Source organism: Prionailurus bengalensis, chromosome D4 (genome assembly GCF_016509475.1).
Source record: "Prionailurus bengalensis isolate Pbe53 chromosome D4, Fcat_Pben_1.1_paternal_pri, whole genome shotgun sequence".
Classification (NCBI taxonomy): Eukaryota; Metazoa; Chordata; class Mammalia; order Carnivora; family Felidae; genus Prionailurus; species Prionailurus bengalensis.
The window spans coordinates 9200457-9221651 of record NC_057359.1 but is presented as its reverse complement, the minus strand read 5'-3'; the positions used below and the strand labels follow the sequence as shown (position 1 = coordinate 9221651).

Sequence of the window (21195 nt, the reverse complement as noted above, 5' to 3'; positions counted from 1 at the left end):
CCAATATGAAGGGAAAAGGAGATGTAGTATCTATATTTAAGCTCTACTCCCAGAGATAGATTTTATTTTTCGGTTCCCATAGTTGAGCATATAATGCATTGGTACCAATCCCTCTAAGTACTGCATCAAAATTTTACAAGAGCTGAAGAATATGTACATGTAGCAAAGCGAGCGTTTTCTTCCTCTTCCTCTCCCTCTGACAAAACGACAGAGGGAATGGCCAGTCCCTCTCCTCCAGGGTCTTACTAAGGTGATTGTTCTCTCCTAGAGATTTGGCACAGCAGGGGAAGGCGGCATCCTAAAGGGATAAACGGCACTTATTCACAGGGAAGAAAATGTGCGAGGTTGGCATGCCAGAGAAACAAATTAGGCCTGAAAAAGAATTAAAACCTGATATTCACTAATGTGATAAGCATCGCCATTAGGTGAAAGCCCTTTTACAGACAACTCGGTTATCTGGCTATGTTATTAGTAGCCATTTATTAGGCAGGTAGAAGGTAATACTCTTACCACATTGCCACTTTTAAGATTTCTCACTGTTTATTTCCCGGTTAAAAGTTATACTGGCCTATCTTCAGGCAGAAAATAAGTTCTTGCGGTAGCTTCTTCAGGGCCTACTATATTTTATTTCTCTTAGATGCATCTTCTTTTGTTGTCTTGAGGTGCGCTTTGGGACAGCCAGGAAATTATAACACTAAAGTTATCAAGTCAGTAACAAAGCCTTAGAAAACTACAGGGCGGTTGACATTGACACTCCTAGCCGCCTGAACTTGATGCCCTTGCAAACAAACTCCACTTCCCCCAGCAGTGGACCAGCAGTGCAAACAGTTTTTGCCATTGAACGACCAAATGCAGCATTGTATGTTCTTTCCATTACCTCTTGCCTTCACCTTCCTCAGTACATAGTGTTAAGCATCCTGGAACTGCATTTCAGAGGCCGTTGCTCCGAGTCAATTTTGCAACAGCAAAACGGTCTTAAAATAGGATTTTACTCCAGGGGGGAAATCCTCAACCAAATAGTCACGGTGCACTTTGAATGACTAATTGAAGCCATTACATTACAAAATAAGGGATACATCCTGCTTTTCATAACACTGCCATATAGGAACAGTTTTAAGAGTCAAGTACTTCCATTAATCTGAGTCTAAAATAATAGGCCCCTGATTTAAAATCTCCTAACATTCTTTCACACTTCATAAAACTAAAAATAAAATTGTCTCAGCAAACACTGACCTATTCGTCCAGCCAAAGAACTATATTTCAAGGAGAATTGGAACAAGAGGTCTCCAAACTGCCAAGTGCCAGCAGCTTGGTGTTGGTAGCCTTAATTGGTGTTAAATGTGGGGTGGGAGAGGAGACACTATGGGCTACAGAGAATGAGATTTATTCCCCTTCTTAAATCAAAAGCAGATTCCATGCTTCAACTGTCCCTTAACCCGCTCGCTCCGCCCCCACGGGGTTGTTCTTTCCATATTTTTGTATATATTTTACAGGAAGATGACAGGTGAGGGAAGCTTAAAGTGCCCTATCTGGTCCACAAAGTAAACAGAGGGGTTAGGGTGGGATTATTTATTTACAAGGCGTTCAGTCTCTCAGCTGTTTTCCCCTCATTGGCATTTGGAAGCTTGCCGTCCTTTAGAAAAGAGACAGATTTGGCAGGAATGTTCTTTGTGCCCGCCTCCCTTTTTACCGGGGAGAAAGGGGGCAGATTTATAATTACAACCTGGAGCGGAGTGTTGGGGGTGGGGGTGGGGGGAGAAAAAGTTTCAACCGGCACGACAATGCCTGTTTTTGCTTTCATGGTCAGCACCGTGCCACACACAGCTTTGGTACCACTCGGAGCCCTCCCCCCGGTCCCCTCCCTCTCCCTCTGCAGGCTCGCTCCGGCAGGCGGAGGCACAGTTAAATTCCAGCACCTTCTCCACATACCCCCAAACTACTACGCGCTATTACTACGGATGCCCTCCCTCTCGCTCGGGCTCCTCTGCTTCCCCAGCCTCCCCGGGGCGCCCCGCAGCGCCCCAGCAGGAGGACGGCGGGGAGAGGGATAACGGGCGCCCAACTCCACCCGGGCTTGGGGCTCTCTGCGTCCTGCGCAGTTTCTCTGCTCCAAGCACAAGCACGGCCCGAGAGCCGGCGCCTTGCAGACACACACGGATCCACGCATACAGTAGAGCCGTCTCGATCCACATTCTTGCACACCGCCCCCTCCTTCCCCCGAGCTCCCGGAGTCGCTGAGCGGGGCGAGTGACAGGCGCGTCCCGCCAACCCGCGTCCGGGCGGGCAGGGAGGAGCGGCGCGCGGGGCCAACTGCGGCGCGTCTTCCGGCGCCCGTGGAGGCGGCGAGGGTGGGACGCGGGGCGGAGCCCGAGTTTAGGAAGAGGAGGGGATGGCTGTCATCAATGAAGTCATATTCATAATCTAGTCCTCTCTCCCTCTGTTTCTGTACTCTGGGTGACTCAGAGAGGGAAGAGATTCAGCCAGCACACTCCTCGCGAGCAAGGTAAATATAACTTACAACTCCTTTCTCCTCTTTCCCCTCCCTCCGGCCTCCTGGCTGCAGCCGCCGCACAAACCCCTCCGGCACCGCGCCGCCTTCGCCGGGGATTATTCATTATTATCCTAATTATTATTTATTGTGCATGCACGGAGACCAAAACAAACAGGCGGGCCAACCGCCACAACAACAACAAAAAAAGCCCGCCTCCTCCCCGCGGGCCTCAGGTGGAATGCTCTAACGACAGCTCCCGGGCGGCGGTGGAAGAAACGGGAAAGTTTCAACCGAACCTTGCTGTTCTAATAATAACAGTAATAATTACTACTTCAAGGAGGCGAGGGAGGGGGGGAAATCCCAACAAACCACAGCCTTGACCCTAGGTAGGCAGTCAGCGACGCGCTGCCAACTCAAGGTTGCAACACACACACACACACACACACACACACACACACCACACACTATCGACAAGGTTGCAATCCCCCCATCCACTTAAAGCTGGGGGAGGGGGCACGGAGGAGGGGAAAGGCTGGAGGACCCGGGAGGAGGATGGAAAGGCGACAGTTCACCCCGAGGAGTCCTCCCCGGAAGAGTTGGAAGGGGAGCGAGAGAGGAGGGCGAGGTGCCCGGGCTGGCGGCAGGGCGCCAACGAACGCTGCTGCCACCCGCTTCCCGGGGACTTGTTTAAAGGGCTCCGGTTGCCGAGACGCGAGCGGATCTCGGCGGGAGAAGCCGGAGCTGGCGCGCCGAAGAGGCGGCCGCCACGCCGCGGGGCCGGTGCGTGCCGGATCGGAGGTGTCACCTCCAGTTTGCAGGTTCCCTCGGGCGGGGATGAAGACGCTGACCGGTAGGCAGGCCTTTAGGCAAAGCGGCTATCGGGGGGCTGCGCCCGGGGCTCTGCGGAGACGTCCCTGCCCCTGGTACCTGGCGGCCGCGCGGGCTCGGGTGTTGAAGTTCGGGGTGTCCTGCCCGGGCCGCACTGCTGGTACGGAGGGAGGAGGCCCCAAAGAAGGAGGTCGGAGGTGCCCGCCGGGCTCAGTTACCCTGCCCTCCCCCTCCCGGGGTTTGTTTTCTTTTGCTTGGCGTCCTCCCCTAGCTTGAACCGCGGGAACCTCGGGCGTGGGTCGCCCGCGATCGTCCGGGTGCTAGGGGCGCGCTGGGGCCCGGCAGAGCCACCGTGGCTGCGGGCCGGGAGGCCATGATCCGGATAATCCTCTCTGCCTGACTGTCACAAACAGGACCCGCGCGCACCAGGGCAGCAGTGGTGGCGTTCGCCGGAGAAGGGGAAGGGCTGCGGGGGGGCGGGGGAGGAGGGAGGGGGTGGCGAGGGCGGGAGGCGGGGAGACCGGGTGGAAGCCTCCTCCCAACGATGACACGCACCCCTTCCTTCTCGCTCCCTGCTTTCGAGTTTGCTTTATTCCCATCCCAACCTGGTTTACCCCTTCCTCTGTTCTCCCCCTCCATCCGGCCGTCTTCCCTCCTCCCGTTTGCGTTGCAAAACAGGGCCATGCCATCTGCAAAGGTGTCGCGATGCACTTCCCCAAATAACCGGTCCGGCGTGCCAGCCCCTAGGCTCCCTACGGCTTCGGGCACACACCGAGCCTGGTGCTCCGGGTGCCCCGCACCAGGCCTCGCCGCCTGGGCGCAGTTGCACCGCGCGGGGCGGGGCGCAGCAGTGCGGGCTCCAGGGGACACCCGCGCCCCGGTCCCGGCACTCGGCCGGTTTCCGGTACACGCGGGGAAATCGCCTCCTGCCAGTGTCTTCGCGCTCGCCCCTGCCTCCGCCGCCTGGATTGCATTATTATTTTTATCCGGGTTGCAGTTTGCGGCGGATCCTGGTGAGCGCGGGGCAGGCCGGACTGCTGGGGGTGGGGGGGTGGGGGTGGAGGGAAGTTGGACACGGATCAGGCAGGAAAAAAAAAAAAAGTTTGGCAGGGCGGCTAAGTAGGGAGAGGGGTGGGAGGGGGCGGCGAGCTCCCGCAGCTCGCGTCTCCGCGCCTTCGGGGCCGGCGCGAGTGTGTCTGCGCGTGAGTGTGAGTGTGTGTTGTGCGCGCCGGGGCCAGTGCGTCGCGAGCAGAGGCGCCGGCAGCCGCCCGGAGCCCGGGGAGGACCAGGCGAGGTTTGGTGGCGGAGGCTGGTGGGGGTGGCGTGTGCGTGTGGCTGCGAGTGTGAGTGTGAGTGTGCGCGCGCGAGCGGCGGAGAATCAGGAAGTCACAGCAGCGAAGCGCACACAGACATGTTTGATCGCCGTGACATGACGCGCGCGAGGGAGGAAGCGGCGGCGGCGGCGGGGGCCGGGCCGCGGGCTCGGGCGCGGGCCTAGGGCTCCGGAGGGGAGACCCGCTCCGCCCGCGCCGCCGCCGCAGGCTCGGCGAGCCCCGCTCCTCTTTTTGTTCCGCGTCCCCCAGGTAAGGAGCCTGCGCCGGCGCCGCCCGCTGAGTGCCGAGCTTTCCAGCTCTTTCCCAGCCGGCCCCCTCTGGTCTCCCGGCTTGCCTTTCCTGCAAAGTCAGGCAGGCGGAGGGGGGTGGGGGGGGGGGCGGGAAGCGGGCTCCTCGCCCTCCGATCGATCGCGTGGAAAACTTTCCAGCGGGAAGCACCGTAAGGGGCAAGAAGAAGAAGGCCTTGCTGGGTGCTGTCGCTTGTCAGTTCTTTCTCCTCCGGGTCCGGGGAGTGGAGTCGCTGCGCCCTGGGGCTGTTGCACATTCAAACTTTGGGCCTAAACGTGCCTCCCAACTCTCGCAGGATTTACTCCAGCAATAAAATGAATATTCAAAGTCGTCCATTTGGTCCTGCCAGGCGTTTGGATTTCATAAGAGAAGGACACGGGCTTGGGAGTCGAGGAAAGTGGGGGTGTTGTGCAGAATCCATTCCTTCTTTAATGTCTGCGCCGGGTGTTATGTAATTTTGGTAGCACATGGGTGCAAAAGCCCACATTGGGCTTCTCCCCTCCTTTGTTTATATAACTTTTGGGAGAGTTTTGCAAGGTTTCACCTTTTTTTCTTCCTCCCTAATCTGCTGGACGTTGGTGCTTTGGAAACAACAAAGCCACCGGGGTTAATACCTTTATGGAGAGGTGTCATCATTGTGCTCCGGTCATTAGGTAGACTGTATTCCTAAGTATGTGTAATGTTAGAGCATAAGGAAGGCATTAAGGGTACACGTTTGTCTACTGCATGGAGTGGTTATTTTTAACGTCTGTGCGTCATGAGCAGCAGAGTTAAATTTTAAACTTCCATTTCAAAGGACTTTTTTTATTTACACCTGGTTGTTTCATGCTTGTGGGAGCAGAATGCCTGTATGAACAGAAACATTGGTGCTGGCTTGTTGGGTAGAAGAAAATTTCTGTCTAACTACCTAAGACTCAGAAGGCCCTGAGAGCTGTACTAAAATCAAAGCCATGCCCAATATTATGTGTGTGTATCTGCACTTCTATATGCACATTCAAATATTTCAGTAATATTTTCCATCAGTAATCTGGGGGGGCCACTGCCCCAGGCTTGTTTGCCAACACTAGACTTGGTAAGCTTCCAGCCTACTTTTAGCACACTGGTTAAGTGTTAAGAGGTGTGGCAGGTTTGAATCCAAGTTGGGTCATTGTTATGCAAATCCAGACACACTTTCTCTTTTAGGGATCTAATTGCGCTTTTATTCTCCTGGACTTTTTTTTTTTTTTTTAAGCTCCCTGACAACTCAAATGTCTGCGACTGGAGAAGAGGGGATTTGGAGATACCTATTAGGTACCAAAGATATTTATTGCCGTGGACAGAGAAACAAACCCCAAACCTGGACACCGCGGTCCATTTCCCTTGTTGGAGGCATTAAAAAGAGATGCCTTATGGGTAAAGAACATTGTGAAATAAATTAGGAGTTTGGATTATCGGAACCCTTGAAGAATTGTCAGAGGTGAGGGAGTTCTTCCTTCAATGCAGGCTTTCTCTTATGAGTGACATCAGTTACATCCCAGCACCGCGACTAGCTGCACTGTGGCGTCTCAGAAAATATTCACCGCAAGAGTGTGTTCAAAGCAGCTTTAGATCTTTTCTTTTGTTCGGTTTTAAAGTGGTTTTTGAGCATTTCTCGTCAAGTTTCTTGAAAAGTGCTTTGACCAACACCTGAGGCTTGGAATTGACAAAAAAAAAAAAAAAAAAAAAAAAAGTGTCCCTGCTTGTATTATACCCTTAATGCTTGAATTCTGTTTCAAATATTTCTGGCAGCATAACTGGAAAGTAACAGTTTGGCAAATAATTATTTTAAAACTTTTTCTTTGATTCAGATAAGTCATTTACAGGCCAGTATAAAAGCACATTCCATTCTTTCCAGGAGACAATTGTGATGCCCCTCATATTACTGTAGTATTTTCGACATTTCATTTTAAAGGCTTATTATGTATTGGAGCAAGACCATAAAAGAGAAAACTTTCATAAATTATAAAAGTGGTAGTGTCCTCCAGTGTTTTCATGGCCCTTTTTCCCCCCCTTTAGAAGTCTTCCTTTGTAAACAAGGCCTTTGTTTGTCAAACTCCCCTAGGTCAGCAGCTTTTTGATACCCCAGAGAAATAATAAATCACGATTTGTGACATCTTGACATGCTGCCATGAGAACAACTGAATTATCACAAATACAGTGCTAGGCGGTGTTTGCCCTCATCTCGCATTATGGGGGGGAGGGGGAGTGTTCGTAGGACCTGATTTCAACCAGCGTGAGTTCTGAGTTTCACTGCTTGTGGTCAAGATGATTTTAAGGGAAGCCATGGACGGTTTGTTGCTTAACATGAGTGGACTTGGAAAACTCCCTGTATATGAGTCACATTTCTCTTCTGTGGCATTTCTGGTGAACAGATGAGAAAATTTCCCTAATGGGAAAGCCATATTTGGGAGCGACTTCTGATTTCCTCTTGTCACTTTTTTTTTTTTTTAATGTGAAAGAATTATCTTTTGGATCACTCCTTGTCCTTAACTGTGTTAGGTAGATTGTGTCAGACCAACAGAGGAGGCTGAATTTTCTGTCGTCTTTGGAAGGGTTTGTATTATGGAACTTTAGTCTCTAGCCAGTTATAAAAGTCCTGGGTCATTCTATAAGGAGTTGGGAACAGAAAATACAGATGGTGGTGAAGTTATTTGGTAGAGTATTTAGGAAGGCCTGAGATGTTTCTTTTTTGCTACATAGAAAGCCATGACTTTATGTTTACCAGGGAATATAGAAGTCTAAACCTCAGTTCTGCCAGAGTCATTATGAAAGATAGCGTATTTATTTTGACGTATTTATCAGCCAAGTTAAAGGGGATCTTGCAACCTGGGTTTGGAAAACTTTACAATCTTATTGTTTATGATGACTTTATTTTCTCTCATGTTAATAGAGTACTTTTCCTTGAAAGCATTCAGGGTACATTAGAGATTTTAAAGATACAGTCAAATTTGGGGCGCCTGGGTGGCTCAGTTGGTTGAGCATCCAACTTCGGCTCAGGTCATGATCTCACAGTCTGTGAGCTCGAGCCCTGCCTCGGGCTCTGTGCTGACAGCTTGGAGCCTGGAGCCTACTTTAGATTCTGTGGCTCCCCCTCTCTCTCTGCCCTCCCCTGCTTGTGCGCTCTCTCTCTCTCTCTCTCTCTCTCTCTCTCTCTCTCTCTCTCTCAAAAATAAACATTAAAAAAATTAAGAAAAGATACAGTCAAATGTAAGTTTTAAAGATGCAAGTTTTAAAGATACAGTCAAAGATGCTTGAATAATTATACCTTAGCAAAACATATAATAGAGCTGATGAAATTCAGCAGCTATGTAGCTGGGTCTTTAGGGTGTTGAATATAAACATCATTTAATCTTAATTATGAGCGAATAACTCATTAATTCTCTCATTTGGAATGATGGTATAGATACGGAATACGGGATTTTTGAGTCAGATACTGACGTAAGTGGTGCCCTTCTGGACTTCTGGATTTATAATATGTGATTCTTTAATTGAAGCTAACTATGAATTGTGATGATATCTTCGTATGCCAGACTTTCAGAACATTCAGACAGTTACAATCAGGCCATATGCCTGTATGATGTAAAACCTTTAAAAATCACAATATTCTGTTGTATTTTTAGGTGTGGAAGCATCAACTTAAGCTTTGGTCTCATACCAAGACATCATCCACCGCTTTGCAAGCACTGATGCATTAGAAACTTTTTGGAAACCGAACTAATTTCAATTTGGGCTGACCCTTTTGTGAAGTGTTGAGTGGCGTCCACAGAATAGAAACAAATTTGAAGTTTCAAAACCATTAAATATAATTATAACTCCGCCCCTCCTCCCCTTTTTTAAAAAACGGAATTCCGAATTGGGAAATTTAAGTCACTTAAAAATAGACAAAATGTCTCTGAGCAAAAAGATCGAGATGTATTGTTTTGTAGGTTAACAGCAGTCCAAGGAGATTCCCTTATCATTTTGTGTTTGGATTGTGTTTTTCTTGTTTAGGATGACTGTATATTTCTTCACCTCCTTCATGTTGTGTATTCCAGTTGTTAGCATCCCACTGGGACATAAGTCATTGAACTTGGAAATTCAGTGTACATGACCAACGTCCGCCCCCATCTTCCCCCAGTGCCTTTGAAGTGGGCGCGTGTTTAGCTTTGCAGTATCTGCAACTCTTCTGTACTTTGCTGCCACACTGTATTTATACATGTGCTCAAATGCTATTAAGCAAAGCCCATAATTCCGTAAAAAGTAAACAACGTACAGTTGAGAATTTGTGTTTTAAAGAATGTACCTGAACATGACAAGCTATTGAATAACATCAGGTCAACTGTGCAGACCCCATGACGCAGGGAGAGGTCAGGGTGAGCTGTGATGGGTCTAGGGGATAGATAAGGTCTTTGAGATGGGGTAGCCTTATGACCAGAGGAGGGTAGGGGTGGAGGAGGTGGGCTGCTGATCATCAGAGGAAAATCCAGAGCTCACAGGGACCGGTCTGAACACTCCATGAGAAGACATTTGACCTGAGAAGAGACCATTTGTCAGAGAAAGAGGTTCCAGCCAAGGAGGATTTGCAGAAGGGATGGTGAATTATCCATAGGGATAAATCCATAGGGATAAGATTATCCAGTATGCGTTGGAGGCTTGTCTCAGAAGTTTTGAGCAGGGAATTCATGATCGAAAATATTGCAGATTCACATGTGGATTCAAGTCTAGGGTGGGAATTGAAGCCATTAAAAGGATCCTTGTGATAATGCACATTTTTACACCCCAGCTCACAAGGTAGCACATCTTTTACTTGATTTATATCAAAATTGTGGTTGTAGCTGGCGACTCTTTTGCCTATTTTTTTGTAGATGAAGAACCTGAAACTTGAACAGCTCAGATGAGCTATGTGGCAATTTTTTTTTTTAATGGCATGTTAGCGTGTAAACAGCCATTGTCCATTTTAATTGCAGTGAACTTGAAGGGCTCCTTCTTGAACTTTTGTTGCTACTGAGAAAGTCAGGGCATATTAAAACCCATCCGTCACATACCTGGGGTCTGTTCAGCGAATAAGAGTCGAGTTTTACTGCGAACTCCAAGTGTGCCATCTCAGAGAGCAGAGTTTGTAAAATATCTATTTCCGACTCTTAGGTGTTTAATGTACTAATAAAGTTATCTTAGCAGACAGAGCAGGAAGTGGCTATCATTGATTCCTAGCAGCATCCCAACCGAGGTTGCCTCGCAAACGGGCCTAAGAGAACCTAGGAAGGATGGTTTGCACCTGTAAGGTATACACAAGCCAATACATTTCACGGTGGCCTGCTGTGAAACTAGTTTTTGTCGGTTTGGTTTTGAGTGATTGCCTAGCCCTTCAGGTTCAACTGAGTGTTAGAAATGACAGTAATTCACGATAACCTTTATGTCTACCAATGGACATGGGTCCTGGCTTAGAAGGATGTTCTGCTGAAGTGCTTTTGTTGTTGAGGGACTTCTTCTGGGTACTTTGGGTTTTCTCGGAAGCAGGCACCCTCCTTTAAAGACTTTGTCCTTTGTGGAAATGTTGGCTGTCCTCACGGAGGAGGTCTTGGGATTGTATCCCAGGTAGGCTCTCGGAAGAAGGCGACTCAGCAGGATGTGCAAGGTGATAATGTTAAGATAATGTTCCTGTTGAGCGTGGCTCCCAGGATGGTGGGGCAGTAATTAGCCGCTACAGTGTTTGTGTAATCTTCTGTCCCTCTCTCGAGCAGAGCTGCCATAAAGACTTTTCCAGGTCAGACTCTGGGCAAGGATGGTCCCAAAGCAGGTTATTTGAAGGGAGGGCAGCAGCTAACATCCTAACCTGTTTCCTTGACCAAAGGATGGAAGGGTTCACAGACGCCTGACAAACAGAGCAATTTTTTAAAATCCAACCACGTTTTATTTAATTTTGTTTTGTTAACTTTTTAAAAGTTCATTTATTTATTTTGAGAGGGAGAGAGAGAGAGAGGAAGAGAGAGAGAGCCTCAAGCAGGCTCCGCACTGTCAGCACAGAGCCCAACTCAGGGCTCGAACTCACAAACCGTGAGATCATGACCTGAGCCGAAATCAAGAGTCGGATGCTTAACCGACTGAGCCACCCAGGCGCCCCAAATCCAACCACTTTTTCAAACATATTCAACTTTGAATGGGAAACTGACAGGAAGCCCTGGGAGAAAAATGTTTTCCATGCTCTTCTAGAGTTTTGGGTCCAGTACGAGTCATGTTTTTGTTGTTGTTGTTTTAACGTTTATTTATTTTTGGGACAGAGAGAGACAGAGCATGAATGGGGGAGGGGCAGAGAGAGAGGGAGACACAGAATCGGAAGCAGGCTCCAGGCTCTGAGCCATCAGCCCAGAGCCTGACGCGGGGCTCGAACTCACGGACCGCGAGATCGTGACCCACCTGAAGTCGGACGCTTAACCGACTGAGCCACCCAGGCGCCCCAAGTACGAGTCATGTTTAACTTCAAGCCCAGCACGGTTTTCATTGTGGTGCAAATCATGCCGCACACTGTTTAAAGTTGCCTGTCCCAGACCCAGAAGCAGGAGGGCTTTGGTAATGTTTCACTGTCTATCCAGGCAACCTTGGTCTCTGAAAAAGAAACTTCTCGTAGATTTATTTCCTTTATCTTCCCTGCTGTTCTCCCCCTGCCCCGCGCCCCCGCCCCCCCCGTTAAGAATGGCAGCGCTCTGTGCTCCAGTTGGAGAAATGTTGTTACTTCTTGTAGGGGAATTATCAATCCCTTCGTGGAGAAAGCTACACAGAAAACGAGAAGCCCTTCAGGTCAGGAGATGTTCTGAATCAGCAAACAGACATAAAAAGAACTCTTATCTTAACTATCTCCTGAGCCTTGTAGTTCTCCCGTTAACAGCCAGAAAACTTTAAAAAGACCAGAGCTGCTCTCGGGGATGCGAACTGGGCCTGAGTTTTATTTCTAATATTCTACCTTTGACCCGTACCCCAGCCTTTCTGTCAGCCCAGCCGTGAGAAAGATGTGCTGCTGGATTTGAAAACGGTTCCTTATCGCATTTGGTAAAGAGTTATGTAAGGGGTGCTGTCTAGTCGACGTGGTTTTTTGCCCCCAAACCCTTTCGTGACTAGAAAACAAAAGTATCTAGGAAACATTCATTCGTTCATTGGTTTGTTCCTCATTCATTCATTCATTCATTCATACTTCTTTTGTTTTTTTTTTCAAGGCCTAGCTGAAATGTCACCTTCTCCGGGAAGCCTCCCCTGATCCCCTCTTCCTTCCTCCCTCCACCCTGCAGGCCGGCCCTCCTGTCCTGTGACTGCTCTGGACAGCCTTGGCTATACCCCTTCTTATTTTGCAGGAGCTCCCCTTTGTTTTTATGAGGGGAAAAACCCTCTCACTGCTCTTTAAGGATAAGTCTTGTTTCCCTATCAGACTTGTAGAGCCTTGGGGTCAGCCCTTGGGCCTTTTCCTACATCTTACCTGCCTCATGCCCTTTGGAGATTGAGGACAGGAGGCCCTCTGGCTGTTTGATTGGACGTCACCAGCCTCCTTAGTTCATGACTCCACCTCCTATGATCCCTGAGGCTTCTCCTGTCTCTCCCTTCCTAGATTGATGGGTCATCACAGCCAAATCCTGAGCCCTGCCTGCAAAATATCCCTCCCCTTCCACGCCCTTCTCTTTGCCTGCCTGCACATTGTTGCATTGCGCCGGGGGCGGGGGGGGGGGGGGTGCAGTGGAAGCCCTCCACCCTCCTGGATGGCCTTGCCTGATGGGTCCCGTGCTCAGTCCCAGATTGGGGCTAGAGATAGAAAACTCTCCTTACAGACGTGACTTCTTTGAGCAGGCCACGTGGTCCCTTCCTGACTTCCCGCCCTCATCTTTTCCGTGGGGATGTGACAAAAATGTATCCTCAATTGAAGTCGCTAACGTTACTGCAAAGCCCTTGCAGGTGCCTTTAAATATGACCCCAAGGGGGGCGGTCCTTGGTATCCTAGTTGATTGCGGTACCACGGTAAGGTACATATTTTGTCGTGGTTGTCACGGTTAGGCTGGCAACGCTTAGAGTTCCTTGGAGTTGAATTCCTATTTAATCTGCTCATGGCTGTGCTGGGACTTTTAGCTCAGGGGAGAGGGAGGAGGTTGGGGCTGAGGGAAGGTGTCTGTGGTAACTGCAGCTTTGCGAAGCTCTGAAGACTTTTATTTTAAAAACACACACTCCCCCGTTGTAAAGGCAGGGTCAGGACACAGAAAAGACAGGGTGTGATGTCTTGGCCAAGAACACAGCGGCCGGCCCTCTGGGGAGTGCATTATATGGAGGACAGGGGACTCCTCTCTCCTCCCCAGTGCGTGCACATGTGCATGGGGGCTGCCCCTGTGCCTTACCCTGTCCCCGCACCCCAGACACGTTTCCTTCATTGTATCAGCCACATAATTGTGGAACAGGCTGTGCTTTTCCGTGACAGTGTCCACCTCTCCCCTCTCTACCCCCCCAACACAAAATAACAGCAGAGTCTGAGCAGAGACCTGTCACTCCAACCTATCAAGGTGAGCTCAGCCGTCCCTTCCCCCCTCCCCCCCCCCCCAAACCCGGCTGGACCCACCCCCATCCCTGCCTGTGGGCATCCTGTCTTCAGTGCTTTGAAGCGGGAAGAAAGGGGGTCCATTCCGAGGGATACCCGTGGCAGCGTTGGTGAAGGAGACCCTGAGCTGGCCGACACTGGATTTCAAACCTTAACCACAGTGACTTTGGTAATAACCCGCGCCTCTTCCTGAGAGCTGAATGGCTTTGTAGTTTACACCCCACGAGTTGCTTTGCGCTGTGGGAAAGTCTAGTTAGGTCCTCTCGAGGTGTGCCATAAAGGTGCCAGCAGAAACGAGGAGGGAGGGAGAAGGGGCCAGGGCTACGGCCTCCTCTTGGAGAGTCACTCCTCTGCAGTATTATACCGGCGTGCTGGTGGCCAGGCAGGAGTCCTGGGACAGCCCAGGTTCGGCCCTTGGAGGGACCCTCATGAAGGCCACTGCACACAGGATTGCAGAAATCTTTGAAGTGCTTCGAGTCCTGCACGGGCAGGTTGGGGGGAGCCTGGAGATCCTCCTTTCTCAAGCTCAGAGGAACCAGAAAGACTGCAGAGGAAAAGCACTCTGCCCAGGGCCCCGCAGTTGGTGATAGTCCTGGAACGGGAAGACGAGCATCTGCCTCCCTGGATCTTTGGACACCCGGTGCCTTCGGAACAGCCAGAGTATCCCATCTAGGTTGTGTGATTGTGCAGATCCTTGCCCTCCCTTAGCAGGGGACAAGGGCCCTCATCTCTTAAACCCCGCAGTGGCTCACAGCTATTTTCTTTCGTTGACCTGTGCTGTCTCACGGACAACATGCATCAGGCCCCTGCCTCGGAAGGTTCTCTTCTGATTAGAAAAGTTTCCCCCACGACACGTTCCCCTGTTAACATTCTACTTAAACACCCAGTACTTTTCCGTCCGCTTTTCTTATCTCTTTTCCCCTTTAAGAAGCTTTTAGTAGTTTCCTTTAACAAAAAATGAGGAGCATTCTTATGGGGCAGTATACAAGTATAATCCCAGCATTCCGCCACATTCCCAGATGAAAGCCACCACATATGCACAGAGCAGTACTTCGGGAGAACGTAGATCAAAATGTGAAACATGGAAAGTGGGACTCCTGGCTGAGCATTTGTATCTTCATTGTTCAGACTTGGGGTAGGTTACGGTAACAGCTATTGAAGCCCATTTCAAGGTAAACCATAACAGGAAGTAAGCAATTTCCTTTTATTCACTAAAAAATAAAGGGGTGTATTAGTTTGCTGATATACATGAAAGAACATTATAACTTGTAGTACCTCTGAATTGACGTCAGCTTCCTAAATTTAAAATGCTGACTGGACCAGTGTATATGTGAGGGAGTGGCATGCAAAAAAAAAAAAAACAAAAACAAAACAAAACCAAAACCAAAAAACAGTTACTTCCGCCTGCTTTGTTAATCATAAAGAATAAATAATAACATTTGGCTCTCTAGTGGATCCAAGGCTATAATTCACCCTTGAAGCTTCCCTGTTGTTTTAGAAACCACTTCAACTGGGTTCTGAGTCCCGTCTTGGATCAGCAAAACACTGTTACAATCACTCCCAGGTAGCCTCCCACTGCTCCCTGTTTTGGCCCTAATTCATTTATCAGAATGGCTTAAATTCTTGCCTACACTCCTTGGATCTCTTTGTGTGAACATAGCTCAGGCACAGATTACTCTCTAATTTTTATTTATAAAATAACTGACTCTGTTAATAGTTTGCTCCTGGCATTCCTGGGCTGTTTATTCACATCTTTTTTTTTTAATTATTAATATTATAAAGTTTATTCATTTTGTGAGAGAGAGAGAGAGAGAGAGAGAGAGAGCAAGCGAGCATGAGCAGGGGAGGGGAAGAGAGAGGGAGAGACAGAATCCCAAATAAGCTCTGAGCTTTTCAGCACAGAGCCCGAGTCAGGGCTCGAACCCACGAACTGTGAGATCATGACCTGAGCTGAAACCAAGTGTCAGATGCTCAACTGACCAAACCACCCAGGCACTACTACGTCTCTTTTTTATTGAGCACTTCCTACATGCGGGGACACAGAGGAGTGCAGAAGAGCAAGACCCTTGCATTCCAGTGATTTAGCAGAAGGTGAAAGCAAGCAGGGAGCTAAGAATGGAACTAATGTGGCTTTTCGATGTGTTTCCCCTTTAACCTCATTTCACTGCGTGGAAATACCCGGGCTGTGAGTGCCTTGGCCCCTATGGTTAATTCCACCCCTGCCGCTAAGCAGTGGGTAAGCAAATTCACTTAGGGTGTCTCATTCTGTGTTCTGGGAGGTTGTCTGAGAGCAGAAAAGTGTTTGCATGTACAGGTGCACGGGCCCCCAATAACGAAAGGTCCAGTGTCACATTTCCTCTCACCAGTGGTCTTCATTGATGTCCGTCGGAATCTGGGAAACCGCTTATTTGCTCGTTTTGGCTCCTTTCCAAGATGTGAGATGTACCCACACCGTGAGGCATTTCCCCAGGGAGGGGGGAGGATGCCAAGAAATCTTGGAGTGTGGGTGATGGACTGTTTGCCGAAATCAGAGCACCGGAATTTCCACACCTAGTCTGTGCTGGGCCCGATCCAGTAGTCATGGATGACTCTTGTCGGGAATCTGGGACCACAGAGAAGCTGAGGATGAATGCGTGGCCTCAACTCTCCAAGTGGTCGGCAATTACTTAGCTGGCAGGAGGAACCGCAGTTTAAACTGTTTCTTCTGATCGCTTCTGGTACGGCGGAGGTGGTGGGGAAGATAAGGCTGCATGAGGACTGGCTGCTTGCTTGGTGCCGGGCATGGAGCTGTTTTGGTACATGTGCCGACACTGCATTTCGGTCTCAGCCGGTGGTTGTTACATGTTGGGTATTTGGACCCATCTATCTATTTGACCCGGGCAACCCCTGCTTCTCCCTTGCCCCCCAACGGACATTCCCTTTCGCTGTCAGTTTCTGAAATTGTACTTCTTTCTCCTTTTAACTATCTGGAGTTCTCTGTGCAGTTTCGAATGCTCATTTACTTATGAAAACGTGTCTTGGTTATGAAAACTTTCTTAGGGGTTTTATATTTTACTGGCTTTGGGGGGTTAATGCCTCGTCAGGTGCCCAAGCCAGTAAGTAATGAACAGCATCTGTTGACTTCGGTAATAAATTTCAAACTTGTTTAGAATTCTGCTTATGTGTTAAATTTGAGTTTCTCCAGTGAGTCTTTTTTGTATCTTAGATGATTTATATCTTTCTGGGGAATCATTTAGAGTGTTCTTTTTTTTCCTTTTAAACAAGTGGTCTTCATAAAGACTAGGGCAGATGGATATATATCACACTCACTCAAACATCTGGACGAGACAGGGCAGTTCTGTTTGATGTTTGTTACAGAAATGGCACCATCAAATACTAACAACTGTTTCATTCTGATCTCAACATCATGCTTAAGACATTCCTTTCTCTTTTCTTCTTTCCAACACAGTATCACTCTACTGACTGGCAGAGACAGGAGAAGTAGATGTCCACGCCCACAGACCCTGGCGCGATGCCCCATCCAGGGCCCTCGCCAGGGCCCGGACCCTCTCCTGGACCAATTCTTGGACCTAGTCCAGGACCCGGACCATCCCCAGGTTCTGTCCACAGTATGATGGGGCCGAGTCCCGGACCTCCCAGTGTCTCACACCCCATGCCAACAATGGGGTCTGCCGACTTCCCGCAGGAAGGCATACATCAAATGCATAAGGTAAGAGTTCATTTTCTTGTTCACTCTTGTCTTCTGAGTCATGGATGGCTAATATCCCTGATAACCCCCCCTTCTCTCTCTCTCTCTCTTTTTTTTCCCCCCTACTATTGTTAACAAGAGAATCAAGCTAGGACTGTGTTTTATCTTGTATGTTATTAAAAACATACGTTCTGAGGCTCTTTTTATTGTTACAGATGTTGTACAGGAAGATCAGATCTTGGGTTTTTGCAAAAGACTAGACAGAATATGCAGTTCTGACAGTCTGATTTGTAGGTTGCAGGTACCTTGGCCTGGTGAGTAAATGTATTAGTGAGCGAGTCTTGGTTCTTTTCCAACAGTAGATGTTAAATAACATATCATCCGCGAATGATGTATTGAAATTGATCCTTCCCTAAAAATGTTGACATTTATTTAAAAAAAAAAAGATCCCACAGAGTGAAAAGAAAACAAGTCATTTCCTAAGGGATGTTTTTAAAAGACTGTATCGAAATAAAATAGTTTCTCGGGAATCCCTAAAATGCACTATGCTATCCCCATGTCAAGTGGCTTTATTCTGATTTTGGAAGAGGGCTGGGAGTTTGCAGAGTGCAGGTCCCTATCTGTTCGTTTCTGGACTAGGGTTATAATAATCTTCTGTTTATGAGGCTTGGATTGTTGCTGCAGGGATGATCATATCAGTACAACTTGGCATCAGGCCTTTGAGGGAGATGCAGAGAAGGGAGAGCAGCCTTTGGAGAAAGCCAGCAAGGGCCTGTGGGAGTTTGTTCTACTAGCCAGTGGAAATCAGTGAGGCCACAGCACGTGACCTCAGGGCTGTACCCGATGAGACACATAGAGGTTTTCCATCCCCTTTTTGGATGTCGTCGCAGGTAGACAACAGGCATGGTGGGGCTGCCCCTTGGTATAAAGTAGGCAAGCCGTGGAAGATGCTGGTTTAAAACAGAAAGATTCCAGCAAAATAAAGCAAGTCTTTCCTCTAACTGTGTAGGACTATACAGGCCCATTTTAAGGTAAAGCATCAGAGCCCAAATTTTATTTATTTATTTATGTATTTATGTATTTATTTATTTATTTATTTATTATTTTATTTCGTTTCATTTTATTTTATTTTACAAATTTTGTTATGTGATGATTTTCAAATCAGGAAAATAATATATACTTCTTTTGAAAAGTAAAACCATACTGAGCTAAAGAAAGAAATGGTTAGGGGCGTGTGGGTGGCTCAGTCAGTTAAGCGTCCAACTTCGGCTCAGGTCAGGATCTCCCAGCCCATGAGTTCGAGCCCTGCATCAGGCTCTGTGCTGACAGTTCAGAGCCTGGAGCCTGCTTCGTATTCTGTGTCTCCCTCTCTCTCTGCCCCTCCCCTGCTCACACTCTGTCTCTCTCAAAAATGAATAAACATTAAACAACAATTAAAAAAAAAAGAAAGAAATGGTTAATCCTGGCTTCACCCCAGGTAACAGCTTTGTGCTTACTTTCCCAGCCTTACTTTTCTGCTTGTTCAGTAAAAGTACTCTGTAAGCACACATCTGCATATATAGGTCTGACTTTCTCTGTTTGTTTTTCCTTTTACCATAATCGAATAATCATAGCATCACTATTAATTACTCTGAAACTTCCTCTTTTCATTTAATGACATACCATGCCTATCCCTATAATATCCCCAGGTTCTCTCTCTGCTTTTTTGGTTTTTGGGGTTTTTTTTTTTTTAAAAAAAACATGTTTTTAGCGTTTCAGGTATCTAAAGAAATAAAGCTGCTTGTTTTTCATATCGTCGTCTTTAGGAGACATATTGAACATACAGACATACTGAAGTCATTACATTGTCTTGTGTCCCTATTAAATTAATTTGGGAGCTATTATAGGTCTGATCTGTCACTAATAGGCCTTAGTCCAACTGGGTGAAAGAATTCCAGGACGGTTTGAGGCTGTCTTGCCTCCCAAATGAAAAATAAAATGTGAAGGAAAGCTTTATCTAAGCTTTAGTATTATTTAAGCATTTAAGCATTTGAATGTATGACTGAGTGTTGGGTCCGTGGTAGGTTTTTGCACTGGATTGACTTTTATTGGTGATTATCTCTTCTGGTCCCTTCTGTTTTGTGACCTAGTGTTTTTGTCACCTTTTCCCGTACTGTCTTCCCTTCCACACACCCCCCCCCCAGCCCCGTTGATACTCCTTTTTGTTTCATTTTCTTTTGCTTTGCTGAGAATTTTTTTTTTTTTTTTTTTTTTGCCATCCTGCTTTTCCATAATCCCAGCCCCTCTGATGATGCCCTGCGTGGGGACCTGTTTAAGCGCCTAGAGTTCACACCTGCTGACCAGATGCCTTCCCTTTTTTAGAGTCCTTTTACAGGCAGCTTTGTTCCTTGTCTTTCTCCTCCTTCTCCTTCTGAGATTCAGCTTTTCGCTTTTCAACATCGCTGGAAATAAATAAACAAGTGGCCTAAATACATCTGCTTGTGTTGCCTTGATTTCTTCCCTATTATTACTATTTAACAGACTCAGAGACACTCTTTATCCCAAATTCTTCCCATTTTTCTTCTGAACATCCTCTTTATGGTAAATTTTTCCTCTTTTCAAGTGCGCGCTTTTGACTCTGCAGAAATTAACTTTCCTTTCTGTAAAACTGCAAACACTCATACTTTCTTACTTGAAGTCATTTGGTTTCTATAAACTCCTGGAAATCTTTCTTTCAGGCTGTTCTGAAAATTGCTCTTCCAGTGTGGGGAGGAATAGACTTTTCCTTTTTTTCAAACACATGCTCCGTTGCCCAATTCTGGATTGGATTAATGTCAGCTCAATGGCTCTTTATCATGTGCCTGTTACATACGAGGCCTCACGTCCTGTGAACAGTCCCTGCGTTCTTAACTTTTTTCCAAACTCTGCCTTGAAACGTTTTCAGGACCTCTTCTCTCCAGGGTATAGCTTCGTCCATTGGACCTTCCTTCCCTTGAAGTAGTCTGCTCCACTGCGGCTGTTCCTCTTTTCCCAACTGCATGGAACTTTCCGATTTCGACTTTTAAACTTTCCATAGTCTTCTTTCCTCTCTGATGGGGGAAAAAAAAAACTTACCAAAATATAGACCATCACAGATGTTTCAAATAGTCTCCCTTCTGACTTTGCACTATAACTTCAATGTACAACAGGTTTCAAAACTTACTTAAAATGGTTTAGAAGAATAACTTCTATTTGTCTCCCTTGTGAGCAGGACTTTCTTTTTATCTATAGGCTTTTGACATTACCAAAAAAAAAAAAAAAAAAAAAAAAAATCCAGCTGTTTACAGCCTTAACTTTGACTTACAGATAGTTTTGCTAGCCCTGTTGATATAGTCTTATTTTTTTGTCTCCATCTATAAAATATATGTAAGACCTATAATAATACAGGTAGTCTAGGTATAAAAATAGATGATTGTCATGTGAGCCAGAGAAAATTGTGCCACAATTTTGAAGACTTTAAACATGAGGAATCTTCAAGGTCCGACTACATATTTTGTAGCTAAAGTGACATCTAACTGACGTCCTTGACATGTTTCAGCCCATCGATGGTATGCACGACAAGGGGATTGTAGAAGATATCCATTGTGGATCCATGAAGGGCACCGGTATGCGGCCACCGCACCCAGGCATGGGTCCTCCCCAGAGTCCGATGGATCAACACAGCCAAGGTTTGTGTCTGCTCCACACCTGACATTGGCTCAGTTCCATAGCCTTTCATCTTTCTTATTGGTTAATTTATTTTTTTAACATTTATTTATTTTTGAGAGAGAGAGAGAGACAGAGAGCGAGCGAGTGAGAATGAGCAGGGGAGGGACAGAGAGAGACGGAGACACAGAATCTGAAGCAGGCTCCAGGCTCTGAGCTGTCAGCACAGAGCCTGACACGGGGCTCGAACCCACAAACTACGAGATCATGACCTGAGCTGAAGTCAGGTGCTCAACTGACCAAGCCACCCAGGCGCCCCTCTTATTGGTTATTTTAATTG

The 21195-nt window shown here is 47.5% G+C and overlaps 1 protein-coding gene across 9 annotated transcripts in view; it reads left to right on the top strand.

Annotated features, from left to right (window-relative positions):
- The first annotated feature begins 2371 nt into the window (after positions 1-2371).
- The window catches only part of SMARCA2 (SWI/SNF related, matrix associated, actin dependent regulator of chromatin, subfamily a, member 2), a 181530-nt gene continuing 162706 nt past the window's right edge, over positions 2372-21195 (top strand). For 2 of the 9 annotated variants that reach the window (XM_043565330.1, XM_043565325.1), the window contains exons 1-3: positions 2373-2503; positions 16953-17213; positions 20749-20878. In XM_043565330.1, coding sequence (XP_043421265.1) covers positions 16989-17213; positions 20749-20878 — 355 coding nt within the window. In that variant the 5' untranslated portion in view covers positions 2373-2503; positions 16953-16988. Of the gene's footprint in view, positions 2504-3185; positions 3342-3896; positions 4333-4531; positions 4903-13555; positions 13674-16952; positions 17214-20748; positions 20879-21195 lie in introns of those variants that run through there. The other 7 variants (XM_043565331.1, XM_043565328.1, XM_043565334.1 and 4 more) reach the window with 6 other exon arrangements.